Consider the following 20,974-nt stretch of genomic DNA (forward strand, 5'->3'; position numbering starts at 1 on the left):
CCTTTCTTGAAGAACTGGCTTGGACCAACTCGAGCAGTCCTTCCGCCCAGGTTGCTAGGTAACGCCTGCCCTCTGCCGAGTGCTACACAGATTCTTTCCGCTGCGCTCTCAGCCAGGTTAGAGCTCACAAATCTAATCTAGAAGCTTTTCATTTTAAACAGCAGGACATGCAGTAAGGCTTTTAGATGTCCACAGAAAAGTTTTTTTTTCTCCTCCTGAGATTTTTTTTTTCCCCCCAACTAATGGGACTCTATTATTTATTTATCTCCAAACCCACCTGCTGTCTCTTTACCCTGACAAAATGGCTCTGATGAGACCTGGAGAATGGAATTCCTCATATTTGGAAAATCTGTTAACTATCTGGATTGTCCATCTTACGGTGAGAACCTTCAATATAATAAAACAATATCTTAGGAAATTCTTTCCAAACAGCATTGTGAGAATGTTTTGCAAATCTTTTTAACAGCAGAGTCCTATTAAAATAGTAGCTATTCCTAGTAAAAAAACAAACAAAAAAAACAAAAAAAACACAAAAAACAAACAAACAAACAAAAAACTTTGATCTGCCACAGAAGCAAGTCTTTATTCTAAATTGAAGACGCTATTTTTCCAAGTTTAGTTTTAGACGGCAATAAAAAATGATGATGTTTGTTCAGGTACTCAGAATATCTGATCACTAGAGAAGTTTATTTAGGTTTTTATGACCCAAGACATGGCATTTTCAACAGTAGCTACACTAAATCTACAGTTCCAACAAAAGTAAAAGATACTTTTTTAGTTTCCAGACATGGACCTTAGAAATAAGACGTCCAGATGATAATCTCAACTTCAAATAATCATCTTGGTTATATTGAGACAATACTGCCTCTCTCAAATCACAGAGGTTCTAGCTTTCAGGTAAATTTGAAAATTGGGAGAAATGTTTCCCTATGTCTGTCACAGAAATGCTGTGATCATTAGCCAAGAAATCATTTTCAGGTGTTTTCATTGTAAAGTTTGCATATCAATTCTCAACAATAATGACCTTCCGTGACTTGAAGAAATTAGGAATATTTTCATCCCAGGACAAATTTTGACTAGATTTTTAAATAAACTTTCGAAAGAACTTTGAAATTCCCAGTGTACCTGATTTTTATGCAAACGTGGCATGTGGAAGACTGAATTTATAATTAATCTGTACATGATTGTCTTTATTATACAATACTCCATTCTGCTAAGTAGTAAGAATTTTGGCACACTTAAAATATACTTTCTTTTCCTGAAAGCCAGGAATTTAAAAATTTTTATGTAAATTGATTAATTTTTTTATAAATTCAGTAATTCATTTTATGAAAATATCTACCAAAAATTATAGTTCTTGGATTAGGACTGGGCACCTCGATAATCATTGCTCTTCTTCATAAATCAGGGCAGAATTCCCTATCAAAGATCAGCAGGCCTTTTTCTTTGAGCTATGTCTTTATATTTTTTTCTCTGATGCCCATAGATTATTACTGAATCAGTTATATTCTCTCAGTACCCTCTTGTGATCAGAGGTCAGACAGGTTGACAGAGGTTGGGGTTGCAAACTGTCACCATCAGACAGAGCAAATTAACCTTCAATCTGATGCAGTGAAGTGAACTTTATGCTAGGAGTCTAGAGACCCAGGTTCTAGTCCCTGCTCTGCCACTAAGCTATGTGTCCTTGGACAAGTCATAAACTCTTTGGGTCCATAAAAAGAGATCAGCTGAATGATTTCTAGAGGCTCTTGCTTTAAAATTATAACTCTTCTAGGCAAAACAGAATATTTTTGACCCACCCTATCTCCTATCCAATTAAACCATGTTGTTTGTACTGAGAAAAAAAAAAATTTCAATTTTGAGGTCTTATAATTAGTCTTTTGCCTCCAAACCAGCAATTCTCAGAGCCAATTAGAAATGGAGCAGCAGGAGCTCTCTCCCTTGAGGGGAGGTATAAACCCTCTGGGAGGTACTCCACACAAGGTCCAGACATTCCTGCCCCCTTTGATTTTTACGGTGATGCAGTGTCAGGGGACAGTGTTCTGTTCTCAGGAGCATGGAGCTGGAAAATAGGTTAAGAACTACTGTCTTAAGAAAGTAGCCACACTTCCAAATTTTATGTTGTTCTTTTTACACCTGTTGTTGCTTCTCATTGGAGTTTAAGTTCAAGAGCTCAGCTGCCTTCTTTGGTCTAGAAGTCATGACCTCTGGATTTGTGTCTTTCACAGAAACAACAACATGATTGTTTGCTTTTCCCACCCCTCTAGTTAACGCCATTGTTTTTTGGATCCTTCAAATCATAAGAGAGCATTAGCAGTCCATTTAATTTTCCCAGATAAGAGATTAACCAAAAATTAACCTAGCAGCAATGATAAAACCCACTGAGTCATTATATAGTTTTTGCCTTTCATAGATCATAAACACCCCAATTGAGGATAATTTACTATCCCTGGGAAATCTAAGCCTATAAAATAATGTTTCAGAGCAAAATATAAAACCAATTTTATAGGCAGACATCCTTTTCTTTCTATCAGCATAGCAGAGTCTCCCATCCCCACCCCCAATTAACTGTCTCATCACAGAGAAATCTGCTCATCTGTCCCTCGAGCAGATAGATTTCTGGTTCTCAGATTGTGAATGCTTCAGGGTATATGTAGATGTGTAAGGGGGATTTAGAGCCAGAGTCACCTCTGAGTCTTCTTATAGAACATTGTTTTAACTGAGATATTTGGTTAAATACATATTTAACCAATTAAAAGCTTTTTTTGCCTGCACCCAGAAGCAAACTCGTCAGCCCCTCATGATCCACACTGGCCAGTCTCATGCTTTTTTCCTTGAAAGCGTAGGGAGAGGAAGCACAGTAGTGTGTAGGGGCTGACTGGGAAAATTGTAGCTTGGTGTTCTTGGGTAATCAGGTGGGATTTGCTGCTGTCACTCTGAGGGGCGCTTACTCTAACTAGTGTGATCGTCTAGAGTGGTTCTTCATGAACAGCCTGTCTTGGTAAGGCCTGTGAGCTAAGAATGGTTTTTATTGTTGTTATTTTTATCTTTGATTTTTTTTTCCAGTTACAACCACATACAATATTGTATTAGTTTCAGGTCTACAACATAGTGATTCGACATTTATATAGCTTACGAAGAGCTACAAGGGGTTTTAAAGGGTTATCAGTAACAAGACTGTATGGCAGAGATGTATGTGGCCTGCAAAGCCTAAAATACTATCTGGCTCTTTGCTGAAACAGTTCTCCAACCCCCTGCTCAGGAAGGATTTCTCCCTGAGGCCTGAACACCTGTGCCTTTCAAAAAAGTTAATCACCTTGCTAGGGGCTTGTTTTGATTGGCATGCACACACACACCCTGCACACAAACCTCAAAATTAGTCTGACTTCTTACTGCAGTTCCTAATACTGCCACAATGAGCTGTCCCATTAGACAACAATAATGAAAATTTAGACTTGATTTAGTCAGTGTTCTTCATTTAAATTTAAATGTTTAAAGTGTAAAAATGTTTAAATTCTCTTTTTACCTGGGCATATAGGTTAGTGGTTAAAAGAGGAAGATTATGAAGTACGAACTCAAACCCAGTGAAAATTCATGAGCAAATGAAAGAAAATTCAATCTGAAGTGAAGAAAGGTTGCGAACAGACCTGGCATTTCTCTGAGACACTGCCAAGGGAGGAATGAATTCAAACTCAGATGGCAGTAATCAGAAAATCACAAGATGTACACAGACGTTGATTTAGAGTATGAGTTTTATTATTGTGGAGATGTAAATGAGTATAAACTTTAGTATCTCTTCTGTGTGAGAGCCCCAGGTAGTAATTACATGAAACCTTCACTCTTGAAATTTTCCCTTAAAAGCCAATCATGCAAATCTTGACATCTAGGCCAACAGTGAATAATGCTAGCAAAGGAAGATTTTCTCAAAGCTTACTTGTGAGATCAATTTTAGAAACAACTGGAAAGGGAAACTTAAGTAATGAGAGAAATTTTTATGATGCTCTCAATGTAGATATGATTGAATATGTCTTTAGTCAAAAAGAAGAGGCTTACCTAAGAAAAGTATTCTCATAAAATAAGACCATCCTGTAAAATACCTCATTATACTCAAAAGTCAGGCATGAATCTCTGAGAAACTACAGTTAGCATGGTTAATTACCTTATAGATTGATAATAGCTCAAATATTATTGATTGACCTGATAAATCTCTTATTTTTCACATACATACAATTTAATCATTTAAAGTGAACAGTGGTTTTTAGTATATTCACAGCATTGGGCAGCCATTACCACAGTCAATTTTAGAATTGAAACTCCTAAGCAACCACTAATCTACTTTCTGTCTCTATCAATTTGCCTATTCTGAGCATTTGCTATGAGTAGAATCGTATAATACCTGGTCTTCTGTGATTGGCTTCTTTCACTTGGCATGTTTTCAAGGTTCATCCATGTTGTTGGAGGTATAAATACTTTCTTTTTATGGCCAAATACTATTCCATTGTTTGGATATACCACAGTTTGTTTATCCATTCATGCGTTTACAGACATTTGGGTCGTTTCTACCTTTTAGCTATTATGAATACTGCTATGAACATTCGTGTACAAATTCAATGTGGACATATCTTTCCCATTCTTTTGGTTATGTACCTAAAGTAGAATTGCTGGGTGAAGTGGTAACTCTATATTTAAGATTGTGAAAAACTGCCAAACTGTTTTCCAAAATGATTGCACCATTTTATATTCCCATCACCAGTACATGAGGGTTCTAATTTCATTCCATCTTTGCCAACACTTGTTATTGTCTGTAGGGTTTATTATTATTATTATAGCCATCTAGTAGGTATGAAGTAGCACCTCACTGGGGCTTTGATTTGCATTTTGTTGGTGACTAACGATGTTGAGCATCTTTTCAGGTGCTTATTAGCCATTTGTGTATGTTCTTTGGAGAAATGTCTATTCAGGTTTTTTGCTTATCTTTTAATTGCTTTTTATATGCTTGTTACATGTAGGCATTTAATATATATTTATTGACTGAACAAAGAATGAATGAATCAGTACGTAAAATTTTATACCCATAATGCCTATTATGAGAGAATAATAATGTTTGTGATAGCAGAGACTATGCTTGTCTTGGTAACAGTTATATTCCCAAGGCCTAGCAGACTCTCTGACAGCCTGGCACAGTGTAGGTGTTCAGTAAGTGCTTGTTGAGTGAACAGATGTTGGTTGCAACATGTTTCATGATAGAAACAAATAACTGAAGAAATTATCAATAAGATACATGATTGTTTAATGAGCATGGCATCAACTGGAAAATATGTGCAAACGTGGAACAGATAGTATCAGATCCATGACCTATAAAACAAGACCTCAGAGCCACTGTACTCACTAGATATACTAGCAGCCACTGCCTGATTAATTTATAACAATTGGCCTGTGGTTCATTCATCTCTTGATATTCCCAGTATTTCTCTTTAACAGTGACGTGAATACTCATTTTTTTTTTTTTTAAGGGAAGTATGTATCAGTACAGATATATACTGGCTTAGAAGAGGATTCCTACTTGAATTACTCTTTTTCTTTCTGGAGAAAAAATTAAACAGGAGGTTTTGACAAAGTTAAAAACAAACCAAAACTAGATAACATGAATGAATTCACCATTTAATTTAGTTAAGAGTATCTCCCACAATAGCTTGTTTGGCAGATCTTTTTCAAGTTTGTGAAAGCTTTTGTTACAAATATAAGATTATTACAATGGGAAAAAATTTGAGAGTTGAGTGAAGACAGTAAGTCATGAATTTGATCAATCTTTAGAGATTCTTAGCTATAGTAATTAAAGCTGTAATGAGTGAGTGATTCGATTTAGTGATTTAAGAAAATAATGATTTTTAAACAATATTTATAGAATATAACAAATTGTTTTATAAAAATTTATTCAGGATAGGGTTCCATAGTGTAGTGGTTAGTATGTCTGCTGGACATGCAGAAGGTCCTGAGTTCGTGCCCCAGTGGAGCCACAGTCCATGGTCTACAGCCATGCCACCCTGACAAGCCCGATGTCTGATCCCAGAAGCTAAGTAGGGTCGGGCCTGGTTAGTACTTGGATGGGAGACCACCTAGGAAGACCAGGTGCCGTAGGCATAAATAATAATAAGAAGAATAAAATAAAATAAAATAAAATAATAAAATAAAATAAAATTAAAATTCATTCAAATAGAGTGGCCAGTAGATCAGATACCCTTTCCTCGTCATATGACACAAGAGATTTAATCTCAGGGCAGGACAAAATTATAAAGCATCTATCGATAGCAGCTGAAAATTTTTGCCACATTATGGTATTCTGGGTATCTCTCCTCAAGTTAAAAAAAAATTGTTGCAGATATCTTGACATTTAGTAAAAAGGAACATTGCCTGAATGCCAGACTTATTATACAATGTCTTTCTTTTGAATCTATCCAATTTTCCAAAATTGATAAACTGAGTGAAATAACGTCTCACCTGTAAGTCAGTGAGATAACTAGTAAATATTTTTTTCTCACAGTTATGTAAAATATTTAAATTAAAAATAATAAGGACTCTGGATAACATTTTATCATTATGATGATACCTCTGTTATTAAAATACTTTTATGCTAATAGGGAGGAATCCAGAATTTTTGTGAGTATTTAAGATAAAATAGACTGAGAAGACACGCCTTGCCTCATTCCCCACACCCCCACCCCCTGGCTGTTTCTATGAATTTTCACTCCTGCGCAACTCAGGCCATTCTGACAAGAGTTTAAGCAGTTTCAGTATTTGTGGCTTCTGCCTGTCTGACAGGTGAATTTAAAAACTCCCCTTTGCTAGATCCTCATAGCAGGCTCCTGGCCAACAGCAGGACACAACTCCACTGCACCACAGTGCTGGGGCCCAGGAACATCTGCCTCAGCCTCGCTCTCCTCCCGTACTGGGATCTCCTGTCAGTACTTCTATTGCCAGAGGCCATCCAGAACCCGGGGGACATCAGAGCCTAGGTGATTAAAGTCCTTAGAAGTTAGACTCCAGCAACTGAGAAAGAAAAATTCAGGCCCTCTCCTCAGAGCTTTGCTTGCAATTACAGCAACCACCTCAGTCCAGTTTAAGCAACACCCGAGACTGTGTTACAGTGCTACAGGGTGTCATGGCAATGGAGGTGAAAACGCAGCCAGGCTTCAAGGCAGATGGGTCCTGGCAGTCTGTAACGCAGAACATGCTCCCTTTGCATGACTTATCTGTCTAAATATTGGTTTAATTATTCTCCCTTGGGAAACCAGGAATGTCTTTGTCTGCTGATTGTTTCACCAAGAGGGTAGAGTGACTTCAACACAAGCGTTTAGGTTCCAGTTCCAACTCTCCCTTTCTATGCCCCCATCCCAAATCCTGGAGTAGTGTACTCTGATTGGAACAGCTTGGATGAAGTGCCCACTCCTGGTCTCCATGGTCAGGGGAACAGGGACACCAGATAGAAGCACAATTGCTGAGAGCCACCTCTGTGCAAGACGGAGCGAAGAGGTACACGATCCACGCGTTCCACACAGGAGGCTCCTTAAACTTCACTTTTGAACCAGTGCCAAAAAAATTGGGAAGTAATTTTAAGTACATCTGTATATTTAATATAGATATAAATTTTAAACACCTATACACAAATATATGGAAACATATATATACTAATTTTATCCTTTAAAAATAACAATGTTCAATATAAAATTGATCACAGAAAGTATGATAGAAGGTACTTTATATGATTTATTGTATTTAATTGTTATAGCAACACTGTGAGATAACTACTATTATTACCAGCATTTTACATATGAGAAATTTAATCATGCAAACATTTAGTGGATAATCCCTGTTCTTCCTGTGCTTTAAGGAAAACGAGAGTAACTGAAAAATCTTCAGTCACCCAGTGTGACGGCCTAGATACATTATCAGAATACAAAAATGGAATGACGCCTTAATATTAGTTATGGATCAAGGGAAGCTCCTGAATGTCTATGTTATGTCCCCTTTAGGTATATCAAAATTGGAGATAAGGAATGTGAATTTAACAAGAACTTTCGTCTTATCCTTCACACAAAACTGGCAAATCCTCACTATAAGCCAGAATTGCAAGCTCAGACAACCCTCCTCAATTTCTCGGTCACAGAAGATGGTCTAGAATCCCAGCTGCTGGCAGAGGTGGTCAGTGTTGAAAGGCCAGATTTGGAGAAACTTAAGGTAAAAAATATGAACTCATTCACCAACACTTACTTGATGCCAGACATACGAGTGTAAGACAGGGTTCCTGCCCTCCAAGATGTTGCACTCTAATGAGAAAAATGAGGATATATGTGAATAGTTAAACAACTCAGGTGTACACCTGATAAAGAAGGTAGTTAGGGTCTCCTGTTCAAAATAGGAGAACGATCCCTTTATCATTATGTAGCTCCTGATAATTTTCCTTGTCCTGATGTCTACTTTGTCTGAAATTAATATAGCTTTCTTTTTATTGGTGTTAGCATGGTACATCCTTCTCCATCTCTCTACCTTTAACCTGTCTATATCTTTAAAGTGGATTTTTTGTAGACAACAAATAGTTGGGTCTTGTTTTGTATCCACCATGTCAATTCCTGTTATTTAATTGATATATTTAGACAATCCATATTCAAAGAGATTATTGATATAGTTGAATTACTATCTACCATATTTATCGTCTTTTATTTACTGCACTGTTCCCTCTTCACTCCCTTTTTTTGGCTTTTCCTTTCTGTCTTCTCTGGTTTTAATTGAGCATTTTATGTGATTCCAATACTCCTCCTCTCTTAGCATATAAATTATACTTTTTAAAAGATTTTAGTCATTTCCTTAACATTTGTTGTATGTATTTACAACTAATCTAAGTCCACTTTCAAGGAACACTATGCTGCCTCATGGGTAGTTCAGGTACCTTTTAACACATAATTCTCATGTGCTCCCTCTCATCCCTTATAACATTGTTGTCATTCATTTATTCATAAGTTATCATCACTGAATATACTGTGGCCTTTATTATTTTGTACAATTATCTCAGTTAAGAGTAAGAAAGAAAATATTTTACCTTCATTTATTCCTTTCCTTCCCTCCCTTCCTCCCTCCCTCCCTCCTTTCTTCCTTCCTTCCTTCCTTCTTTCCTTCCTTCCTTCCATCCATCCATCCATCCATCCATCCATCCATCCATCCATCCATCCAAGTTTCTGACCTATGTCATTTCCTTCCCTTAAACATTTCCTGTAAGACAGGGCTACTATTGACAAATCTGCAGTTTTTGTTTTTCTGAAAAAGTCTATATTTCTCTTTTATGTTTTAAGAACAATTTGGCAGGATACAGAATTCTAGGTTGGTGATTTTTCCTTCAGTATTTTAAATATTTTACTCTGCTCTTTTCTTGCTTACATGGTCTCTCAAGAGAAGTTCCATGTAATTTTTATCCTTTTTCCTTCATAGATGAAGTGGGATTTTTTTCCCCCCTGTGGCTTCTTTCAAGATTTTTTTCTTCGTCTTTGGTTTTCTGCAGTTTAAATATGATATACTTGGGTGTAGATTTTTTTTTAATTTATCCTGCTTAGTATGCTATAAGCTTCCTGAATCTGTGGTTTGGTGAATGTCATTAATTCTGGAAAATTCTTAGCCATTGTCACCTCCAGTATTTCTTCCCCTTGTTCTCCTTCTTTCTTTCAGGTATTCCCATTATGTGTATGTTATACTTTTTCTAATGGCCCGACAATTCTTGGAAATTCTTTTCCTTTCTTTTTTCCCCCATTCTTTTTTCTCTTTGCTTTTCAGTTTGAGAAGTTTTCGTTAACATATCTTCAGGTTCACTGGTTCTTCTTCCCTTGACTGTGTCCAGCCTTCTGATGAGCACATCAAAGGCATTCTTCATTTCTGTTAGTGCTTTTATTATTATTTTTTTTTATTTCTAGCATTTCCTTTTGATTCTTTATTAGAGTTTCTATCTCTCTTCTTACATTGCCCACGTGGTATGACTTGTTGCCCACTTTTCCCATTAGAGCCCTTAGCATATCAAGCATAGTTATTTTTAATTCCCAGTCTGATAATTCCAAAATCTGTGCCATATCTGAGTCTTATTCTGAGGTTCGCTTTATCTCTTCAGACTGTGTTTTCTCTCTTTTAGCAAAAACCAGATATGATGTTGACTAATTTGAACTGAGGTCAATAAGGCATTAGTGTGAGATTTTATGGATGTTTAGCTAGGCTTGAGTCTGTGTGTGATTTTTGCTGTAGCCATTGGTGCATAGTCTTCAGTTTCTTCTAATGTACCTGCTTTAGTCTTCCCTGTGTCTTTGTATTTCCCTAGAAGCTGCTTCTTAAATAGAGCCATGTCTTGCAGCTCTCTCACTTGTTATACTGGAGTCTGATGTTGTAGTAGTAAGGTATTATGGATGGGGAGCATCCTATAATCTCATGATTAAATCTCAGGGTTTTCTAGTAGGCCTACTAGGCCTTTGACCTTCAGAACAGTTTCTTTTCATTTATTTCTATCTCTCCTCTGTGAGAAAGAAAGGAGGCTGAGTTATCCAATCACTCCCCACTAGGTCAAATAAGGTTCTAGTGAAGTAATTTTTCTTCAATGCAGGCTCTTGTTAAGAGAACAGAAAGCTCTTGCCATATTTTAAATGATTCCTTTCCTCTGACATATTTCTAAATCTTGTTTTCCCCTTCCCATGCCCAAAGCAGGAATAGATTTTTTTTTTTCTGATCTTCCCTGTGTGAACCCGATGAGTTTCCTAGAGATCAGCTGACAAAAGCATGGCAGGCTCCCTAAGACTGGGTCCTCAGGAGTTCTTAATGCTCAAGCTCTGCCTCCAGCAATTAGCCAGTTACTATTTAAATATTCCCAGTAAGCTGTGATTGTCTTTATTCACCCAGCTCTCCAGTTTTTAGGGTGGTAGTTTGCCCTGTGACCTCCGTTTTCTGATGGACCTAAGAAGAGTTGTGGATTAGTTTTTTCCCTGTTGTGAGGATGGAAACGATGACTTCAAACTCTTTACATTTGAAGCAGAAACCCCGAAGCGTTTTCCTATAGAACAGATTCTTCCTACAGGTTCACGATGTTAAATGATTGTGGTAAATGTTCGTACTCTGTACCCTGGAGTGGAACCAGCTTGTAACATGCCTTCTGTTTTTTTGTTGTTGTTGTTTGCTTGTTTGTTTTTAATTTAAAATTGTGATTAGTACGGTTTTAACGTTAAGTGTGGGCTATTAGATATGAGTCCATAAAATTGATGATGAAGGAAACTGCTTAAAAACATGAACTGAACCACCATTTCTCAAACTGTTTTTGGTGGATGTTAGTTGGCTTTGACAAAGCACCAAAATGACTTCAAGATAGAGCTGAAGTATCTGGAGGACGACCTGCTCCTGCGTCTTTCTGCGGCAGAGGGGAGCTTCCTGGATGACACCAAACTGGTAGAGAGACTGGAGACGACGAAGGCGACTGCCGCAGAGATAGAGCATAAGGTAGGAAAAGGCGAGGGACACCTGGAGGGCTTGTTTCAATGCTCTGTTTGAACGACGTGCTTAGATGAAAGTATCGTCAGACTTGGTAATTTCTAAGAGGTTGGACTTAGCGTGGAATTCAGGTCTTCTAAAGTGCCCGTAAAAAGCGGACTGTGTGAGGCTCTGCATGGAGTTAGAGATGGCCAAACCTTGCGCTTCTCCTAATTCCACAGAGATCCAATCATTCAGGTGAGTCTCTGTCAAACTATTATTTTTTCTGTGTAACCAAATTTGAAGAAAACTGGTACCTGCTGGTCTAAAATCTAAAAAGGCTCAGCATCCAGCTCTGGCAAACTGATATTGTACAGTCTCATTGGAGGTTTCCTAGTCTGTTGTACATTTTAGAGAAATACTTAGAGCTGAAGGTTTTTTTTTACGGGCCTTCAATAGTGGAAGACTGAGCAAGGAATGGTCTCCTGCTGTACTCAAATGCATTAGTCACCTTGGGAAAACTACATTTCCTAAAAGCCAGTGAGATTTTTCATTGAGTGGATTTCCTGCTGAATATCCAACATGTGTCCCAAGAGGCCTTGTGCATGGTGTGCCCTTTGGACTCTAACAAGTGGCCATTAACCCTTAAAATTCCATTATTTCAAAATGAGAGGAAGCCTTATTGTTTTCTGGAATGTCCTCACTACTAAGTAATCTACTAATTACCCAGTGGAGGCTGTGTCACCACACATCCAATGTATTTGTCTTAATTTAAACAAGGAAATGGAATCCCAAATTATTCTTTCCTTTTCGCTTAAAAGGAATTCTAGGTGGCTCATGAGATGGTAAAGATTAGAGCAATTAAGTAAATTAGGTCTTACCTTTCAAATGAACTTCTAATTGTCTTAAAATGTCTTAAATGTCTTAAAATGTCTAATTGTCTTAAAATGTCTCTTCCTGTCTTCTTAATACAGTGCCATATAGGGACTTCTTTTTCTGTTCTACATTTTCTTTATTTCCTTTTATACATAAATATGATGAATCAAGTCTATAAAAAAAAGGTTGGAAAAATAAAGCTATAGGACCAGAAGTAGTCCTAGATAAAAGAAATAAATATTTGAGCCTTGAATAAAAAGGAATATCTTGGTCGATAGTGGTTTTTGTTTTTGTTTTTGTTTTTTAAATATCTCTGAATGTACCCAGAGGCCAATACATAAAAATAAACTAAATGGAAATAGATGAGCATATGGATGATCTGGTGCAAAGTCAAATTAGACAGTCATGAGAGTCTTCCTATAAAGGCTTTTTAGTAAGTGTGGCTAGTGGATATATTATTGACCTTGGCTGCTTTTGTATACCTTGTTGACTAATAAAGCTATTGGCATTGAATTGACCCAGCAGACTTTTTAAGAGCTATCCCTGGGAAGTGATATAGCTGGGTTATTAACCCCTGAAAGAGAGAGGGGAGGCAGGAAGGTTACATTACTCAGAATAAATTCCATAGAACCAAAAACAATCAGGTTTGTTTAATCTGTCGCCATAAAATGGCTAGAGTTATACCCATTCTCACTGAAAACTTAGCATATGAAAAAAATTTAAATTATTATTATTTAAATATTTTAGTATTTATAACAAATATAACATTTAAATTGTTTTAACTATGAATTTAATAATTTTAGAACAGCTCAAGCACGTAGATGCCATATGTTATCTATTTTAATACTAATAATTTCTTATTTCAGATATGTTCCTTCCATCACTTGGATCCATATAAAGAATATGAATAGTAAAAATTACTTATGTTGTTTCATCCCACCATAGGTGATTGAAGCTAAAGAAAATGAAAAGAAAATCAACGAGGCCCGAGAATGTTATAGACCAGTGGCAGCGAGAGCATCTCTTCTTTATTTTGTTATTAACGACCTCAGAAAAATCAACCCCATCTATCAATTCTCTCTGAAGGTAATGCTGAATAGGCTTGGAAAAAATTTAAACTTGTTCCTGGAAGTTTAGAATTTATTTTTAAGTAATTAATGTACCCAGTAAGAAGTTATGAGGATCTAGCTAGCAAAACAAAAAGCCACAACAGCTTCATTCTCTGTTACTTTCATTTATAATTTTCAATAAAGCTTAACTATGTGACGTTATAATACATTTGTTTTCTTCTTAAACAGAGTCTTCCAGAATTTATTATATATAAGGTAATTCTCCTTGAGGCTCCTCTACTTCTTTTGTGAAAACGTCAGTGTCTTATAAAAAAGATTTCCTATTTTACTTTGGTATTGAGAGAGAAAGTGTGAGAACTATTTATTAAGCCATTGTTACATATAAGGCACTTTCATAATTTGGTTCATTCTTATGCCCGAAACATCTCAATAAAGTATATTATTTTATCCCTATTTAAAAAAGGAAAACTAACATTTTTAGATGTTAAATAAATTGCCCAAGAATTTACATTTCATAATAATAAGAGCTAGGATTTGAATCTGTAACTGTTTGATTCCAAAGCCCACACTCTTTACTTTGCACCATTCTGCCTTTGGGCAATAGTCATTCATTCTGTCAGTCCATTTTTAAACAAGTAGTTGTTGAGATCAATCATGGTGCTAGATGCAGTGCTGGTCACTAAGTGTACAGTTTTGAGAAAAGCAGACGTGAGTGGTGATATATAGGTAAGGATGTGTGTGTGTGTATGTGTGTGCACACGTGTATGTATAAGAGCGATTGGTACAATGTGAGAGAATAATAGGGATAGAGGGGCTGTTTTACAGAGAGCTCAGGGAAGGCCTCTCAGAAGTGACATTATAGCTGATTCCTGGAGGATAAATAGGATTTAGCTATAAAATGAGTGAAGAAAACAAGGATATGTGAGTCATGAAAGTTTGGGAGTCCAGGTAGTGAATGAATTTATATGGTTGGAGGGTAATGAGTGAGGGAGGAGATGGCAAGACATGAGTCTAGAGAGGTGGGAGGCTCTAGATCACATGAGGCCCCGAGGGCCCTATCAGGGATGTGGGGTTCTAGTTTGTGTGCAAAAAGAAGCCACTGAAAGGTTTTAAGTCGATGACTGATAATGATGATGAAAGACTCAGATAGAAATGAATAGGCTTGTGATATGATTTGAAACTAGAATAATCAGTTCTTGGAGATGGATTGGATATGGGAAATAATGAAGAGAAGAGCCAAGAATAATTAGCACGTTCTAGTGATTTGGAACTAGTGTGCAAAAATTCAGAGAAGCAGACGGTTGGATTTTGGAACAACCACAATGTATAAGGAGAATAATAAAACTAAATCAGTAGTGTCAGCCCAGTGTTACCCAAATACCCAAACTAGACTCAGACCTTACAAGAAAAGAAAACTAAGGGTAGCCTCCTCATGAACATGGTTTCAAAACTACTTAAGGAGAGATTGGCAAATTGAATCCAGCCACATATAAAAAGCTTAACTTATGCTCAAGTGGAATTTATGTCAGGAATGCAAGTTGGCTAAGCACTCAAAAATCGCACAGTGTAATTCTTCATAGTAATAGAATGGAAGAGAAAAATAACATAGTCATTTCAATGGATACAGACAAAGAAGTTGACAAATTTCAAAAATTGGTTTAAAAAAATAAAACTCTGAGCAAACTGGAAATAGACGTAACTTCTCATTGTGATAAAGAGCATCTACAAAAATCTACAGCTAACATTATACTCAATGTTGAAAAGTTGAATGTTTTTCCCTAAGATCAGGAACAAGACAAGGATGTCTGTTCGCGACACTTTTATTCAACACTGCACTGGAGGTTATAGTCAGTGCAATAATACAATACAAGACAGTTTTTAAAAAGAAGAAAAAATCTTTTTCACAGATAACCTGATCAGGTATATAGAAAATCATAAGAAATCTATAAGAAACATACTAGGACTAAGAAGTGAGTTTTTAGCCAGATTAAAGGATATAAAGACAATACAGAAAATCCATTATATTTCTATATATGAGGAACAGGAAATTAAAATTAATAACTCAATACTATTTATATTGGCTTCCAAAGCCATGAAACTTTTACAAGATCTACATACTGAAAAAAAATTGTCAAGAAAACTGAAGAAGGCCTAAATAAGTGGAGAGATATACCATGATTTTGATTGGGAACATTCAATATTATTCAGATGTCACATCTCTCTAAATTGATGCATAGATTCAATTCGGTCTCAAGCAAAATCCAGAAAGTTTTTTTTTTTTTTTTTAGAAATTGGTAAGCTGATTCTAAAATTTGTGTACAAATGCAAAGGATTTAAAATAACTAATTTTGAAAAAGAACAAATATGGAGACTTAAAGTATATGATTTCAAGACTTACTATAAACCTACCCTAACTGACCTAAAGAAAAATATATAGATCAATGGAACAGAATAGGGATTCCAGAAGTAGACCCACAAATGTATGGTTAACTGATTTTTCAGTGATGCCAAGAGAATTCAATGAGAGAAAGGATAGTTTTTGCAACAAATGGTGCTGGGACAACTGAATATCCACATGGAATAAAATGAACCTCAAATGTTACATCACACTACATACAAAATTAAAATGAATAGGTTAAGCTATAAAATTTCTAGGAGAAAATCATTGGGCTTCGGGTTAAGCAAATATTTCTTAGGATACATTAGAAAGAAAAAAACTGAAACTTATCAAATTAAAAAAATGATGGTCTTCTAAAGACATTGTTAAGAAAATGAAAAGCAAGCCACAGACTAGAGAGTATTTCCAATACATATATCTAACAAAGAATTTATATCAGAATATATAGAGAACTTGTACAACTCAACAATAGGACAAACAACCCAATTAAAAAACAGATGAAAGGTTTGAACAGACGCGTCATATACTGAGACACATGTATTGCCCATACACACATTTTTAAATGCTCAATAGTTATAAGAGAAATGCACAGAGGACGGTGTAATTCAGTTGGTTAGGAAGGAGATGTGGGTAGACTTTATGGAATGATGTTAATAATAGTAGTATTGGCAGCAAACATTTAATGAACATTTACCATGTGCGAGGAACTGTTCTAAGAGCTCATATCATCCTCACAAAAATCCTGTCCTATTCTCTCTCCCCATAGATAAACCTTAAACTGTCACCCTGCGTGTCTGGGGCTAGCTAGACATCCAGGTGACAGTTTTCACCCTTTAACAGTCACTTTAAATTCCCCCAGGCTTTCAACATGCTGTTCCACAGAGCAATCAAGCAGGCTGACAAGGTGGAGGATATGCAGGGGCGTCTCTCAATCCTGATAGAGAGCATAACCCACGCCATCTTCCTCTACACCAGCCAGGCGCTGTTTGAGAAGGACAAGCTCACCTTCCTGTCCCAGATGGCTTTTCAGGTGAGGAAACCAGTCACTGGAAAACGTCCTCAGAACCAGTCACATATCTCCGTGTATTAGGTACTTTATTTCTGCCAAAGGGAAGCATAGACACCTGTTTTTTGGAAGCCCTTGGTGGCATGAGGAGAGTTTGAGTTTCCCTAGGGGAACCTGGGCATATGACAACCTTCTAGTCAGTCACAGTGCATTGGTTTGGATGGATAGGCACTGTAAGCAACCACATTAGCTGTCAACAGATCAGTGAGATCTTCTCACCTTTTCGGGTCCTACAGAGACCTTCCCAGGTACTGCCAGGGGGATTCTTCAACATCAGAATTATGAATCCAGATCTGAGTGGTCCTAGGAGTTTCTCAGAGCCCCTTTAAAAAACAGTGAGTGGATAAAAAAGAGCTCCAGGTTCCACACTCCCACCTTCAGAGAGACCTACTACCCTTTTACTGTTTTCAATGTGGACTTCTGCAAAAGATTTTGTTTAAATAAAGGTGCCTATGATAAGAAAAAAACATCAAGGATCACATTTCTAGATAAAATAAGCATGTTGTCCTATTATTAGTTCTTTTGCTGTATAACTTTTTCTGTCAATCCAGAGCTTGATAAAAGATGTCTTATCTATTTGGTGTCCTCCAAAATGCCTCACCCAAAGAAGGCATTTTATAAATACTTGCTGTTAATAATGATAAACTATCCATATTTTTAGTATTTGTATATTTATTTGGGTATAGGCATTTTATAATGTATGTGATAAACAGGAACAAAGCATTATAAAACAAAATTTTTGTTTTAACTTTTTTCCATTTTATTGCAATATAATCTATATATAACATTATATTAGTCCAAGGTATACGGTATAATGATTTCATATATGTATATATTATGAAATGATTACCATAATAAATTTAGTTAACATTTTTCCCCTCACATAGTTACATTTGTTTATGTGATGAGAACTTTTAAGATTTATTCTCTTAGCAACTTTTGAATACACAATAGTGTTGTTAACTGTATTCACCATTCTGTAAATGGCATCCCCAGGACTTACATATCTTATAACTGGAAGTCTGACTTTTAATCACCTTTACCCATTTCACCCACCCCCAACTCCTGCTTCTAGCAACCACCAGTGTGTTCTTCGTATCTATGAGTTCACATATAAGGGAGATCATAGAGTTTTTATCTGTCTGACTTAGCGTAATGCCCTCCAGGTCCATCCATGTTGTTGCAAATGGCAGGATTTCCTTTTTTATGGTTGAATCATAACATATATATACAGATGTGTGTGTGTGTGTGTGTGTACGCTTCACATTTTCTTTATTCATTTATCCATCCATGAACACTTAAGGTTGTTTTCATGTCTCGGCTACTGTAAATAATGCTGCAATAAACATGGGAATGCAGATATCTTTTTGAGATAGTGATTTCATTTCCTTGGGATATATACCCAGGAGTGGAATTGCTGGACCCTAAGGTAGTTCCACCTTTAATTTTTTGAGGAACTGCAATACTCTTTTCCATAGCAGCTGCACCAATTTATATTTGCACCAACAGTGCCCACAAGGGTTCCTTTTTCTCTACACCTCACCAGCATTTGTCATCTCTTATATTTTTGCTAATAGCCATACTAACAGGTGTGAAGTGATATCTCATTGTGGTTTTGATTTACATTTCTCTGATAATGAGTGATGCTGAGCACCTTTTATGTATCTTTTGGCCATTTGTATATCTTCTTTGGAAAAATGTCTATTCAATTTCTCTGCCCATTTTTTAACAGGACTATTTGGGGGGGTTTTTTGCTGTAATTTCTGTGTTTATATATATTACTCATGAATTATAATGGATCAGGAATGATAACACATGACATGCACACATGCATGCATATTTATTTAAAATTTCCCCTTAGAAGCCGTAAATTATAATCATCTCAAATCTTAACGATCTACACAAATCAAAGCTTCATATATATGTGGACAGTTTCTTGTTTGTTGAAATAAATTAAGTTGAATTAAGAAAAATTAATTACCTAATAAAATATTTTAATGCATGTTGTCACCCCAATGCATTTTTAAAATATCTAGAATTTAAAAACAGCTTTAAAGTCAAACATTTTACATGTTTAATTTATAAGGCATTATAGGTTTTATGTGGAAATTAGGAATATTTCACTTGTGCCCCCCCCCAAATATTCTGTGGATTTCTTATCAGTTCTATAATCAGAGTGTCTTAGTTTTTTTAAATTCATGATGTGTTGTTTAGCAAACAATAATTTCAAGTCTTTCTCAATATACTCTCACATATAAGAAAAATCTTTCAGACATCTAGTGTATTGGGTATAATTTATATACCACAACTAACTTATAATACTAGTTCTATCTTCTATTTAGTGATTCAGTCCAATGTTTTCTGAGGCTTTCTTAATTTGTATAGTAAATTTTAAGACAAGTTTGATTTAACAGCAGTAGACTAAATACGAAAGCATATTTCGAATATATTGCTAATAGGCATAAGTGTTAAAATTGTAATTATTTGCTATTAGGTTATTTGCTTTATTTGCTATTAGATTTCTGATCAAAGTTTTGAGATCATGGGCATAATCTAATATTCTTTACTTCAACTATAGCACAGATATATTTCTATAGACGTTTTCAGAAGACTTGGTTCTACCTATTCAATCATATTTATTAAGTGGTGACTGCTTCCTGTATTGTGTTTTTGATGTAAACCAAATGACCCTTTTCAATTTTGTGTACTCTCAAGATTTTATTGAGAAAGAAAGAGATAGACCCTGTGGAGTTGGATTTCCTGCTTCGGTTCACTGTTGAACACACTTACCTGAGTCCTGTCGACTTTCTAACTACTCAGTCATGGAGCGCTATTAAGGTATGTTAGGAACACGATCTTTCAATTTCTAAATTTTACTTAAAATCTCAGTTCTTTCAAATGTGGGAATGTAGTTTAAAAAATACAGGTGATATACAGCATTTCAGTTGTAGAAATATACTGTATAATGTGATAGTCTTTACTTAATCTTATTACTGAATCGACTAATTTATTTTGCTCTTTTTTTAAAACTTATTTTTTAATTATAGTTGATATACAATAGTGTATTCATTTCAAGTGTACAACTAAATTGATTGATTTCTTATTTGGAAGTAAAGGAACTTTTTACCTATTTATGGGTAAAAGTTGTTAATAAATATGTGTAGTCTTCGGGGCTTTTGACAAAGTCAAGGAATATAAATGAATATTTTTTCAATTTACCTGAATCCAACTTCCTTATGTAGTTTTCTTTTTTATAATATTTCTTCACTTTTTCATAGTTTTGTTAATTACACAAGAATGCAGTAGTTTATTTTCACTGTAAAAATGTTTAAGCAGAACAGAATGCTGTAGAGAAAGAAGTGATAGTATTTTTCAACCCCAATTATCAATACTGCTTTTATTTTTCTGTCAGAAGATCCCATTATTAAGAGCTTATTTTGGATATTACCTCCTTTTTGGAGGTGAATGGGAGTGGCGGCCAAATAAAAAGGGTAAAAGGGGTCAAATATATGATGATGGAAGGAAATTAGACTTTGGGTGGTGAGCACACAATGGAATATATAGATGTGCACCTGAAACTTATATATGGTTGTTAACCAATGTTACCCCCAATAAACTGAATTTTTTTTAAAGAGCTTATTCTTCCACACTTGCTATACAAATTTTGGAATTCCTCGAAGATGCTCATCATATGCTAAGCTTTGCCCGACTTTTTTTTCTAAGAAGGGATCATTTCTATGCAGTAACTATATTATCCCTTATATTACAGTATGTTTAGATTTTTATTTTTTTAATAGAATTTTTAATTAGAATTTATTTAGAATTGTACTTTAGAATTATAAATTCAATTGTGTATCAGTCAGGGTCTCAGCAGAAAACAAATGGCACATTCAAAGGGGTGATTAAAAAAAAGTTACAGAGAGTAGAGTATAATTTTCATAGTATGGGAAGAAGGATAAGGGAATCAACCGGGGTGGCGAAGGAAAAAAGGAGGAAAAGGAGCAGTTACTAAAATGACTGAGAAATGAAGTTATGGGGAGACAGCCTCCGGGAGCTGTGGCATTTTGGGGGGAACATAGT

General features: G+C 35.8%; 1 protein-coding gene across 10 annotated transcripts in view; it reads left to right on the forward strand.

Moving 5' to 3' along the window:
• DNAH11 (dynein axonemal heavy chain 11) overlaps window positions 1-20,974 on the forward strand; it is a 265,993-nt gene that overhangs the window by 210,511 nt on the left and 34,508 nt on the right. For all 10 annotated transcript variants that reach the window (XM_039862506.1, XM_039862509.1, XM_039862507.1 and 7 more), the window contains 5 exons: window positions 8,031-8,235; window positions 11,350-11,514; window positions 13,306-13,446; window positions 16,688-16,858; window positions 19,610-19,732. In XM_039862506.1, the coding sequence (XP_039718440.1) occupies window positions 8,031-8,235; window positions 11,350-11,514; window positions 13,306-13,446; window positions 16,688-16,858; window positions 19,610-19,732 (805 nt within the window). The remainder of the gene's footprint in view (window positions 1-8,030; window positions 8,236-11,349; window positions 11,515-13,305; window positions 13,447-16,687; window positions 16,859-19,609; window positions 19,733-20,974) is intronic.

The sequence above is a fragment of the Pteropus medius genome, unplaced genomic scaffold (genome assembly GCF_902729225.1).
Source record: "Pteropus medius unplaced genomic scaffold, Ma_sr-lr_union100, whole genome shotgun sequence".
NCBI lineage: Eukaryota > Metazoa > Chordata > Mammalia > Chiroptera > Pteropodidae > Pteropus > Pteropus medius.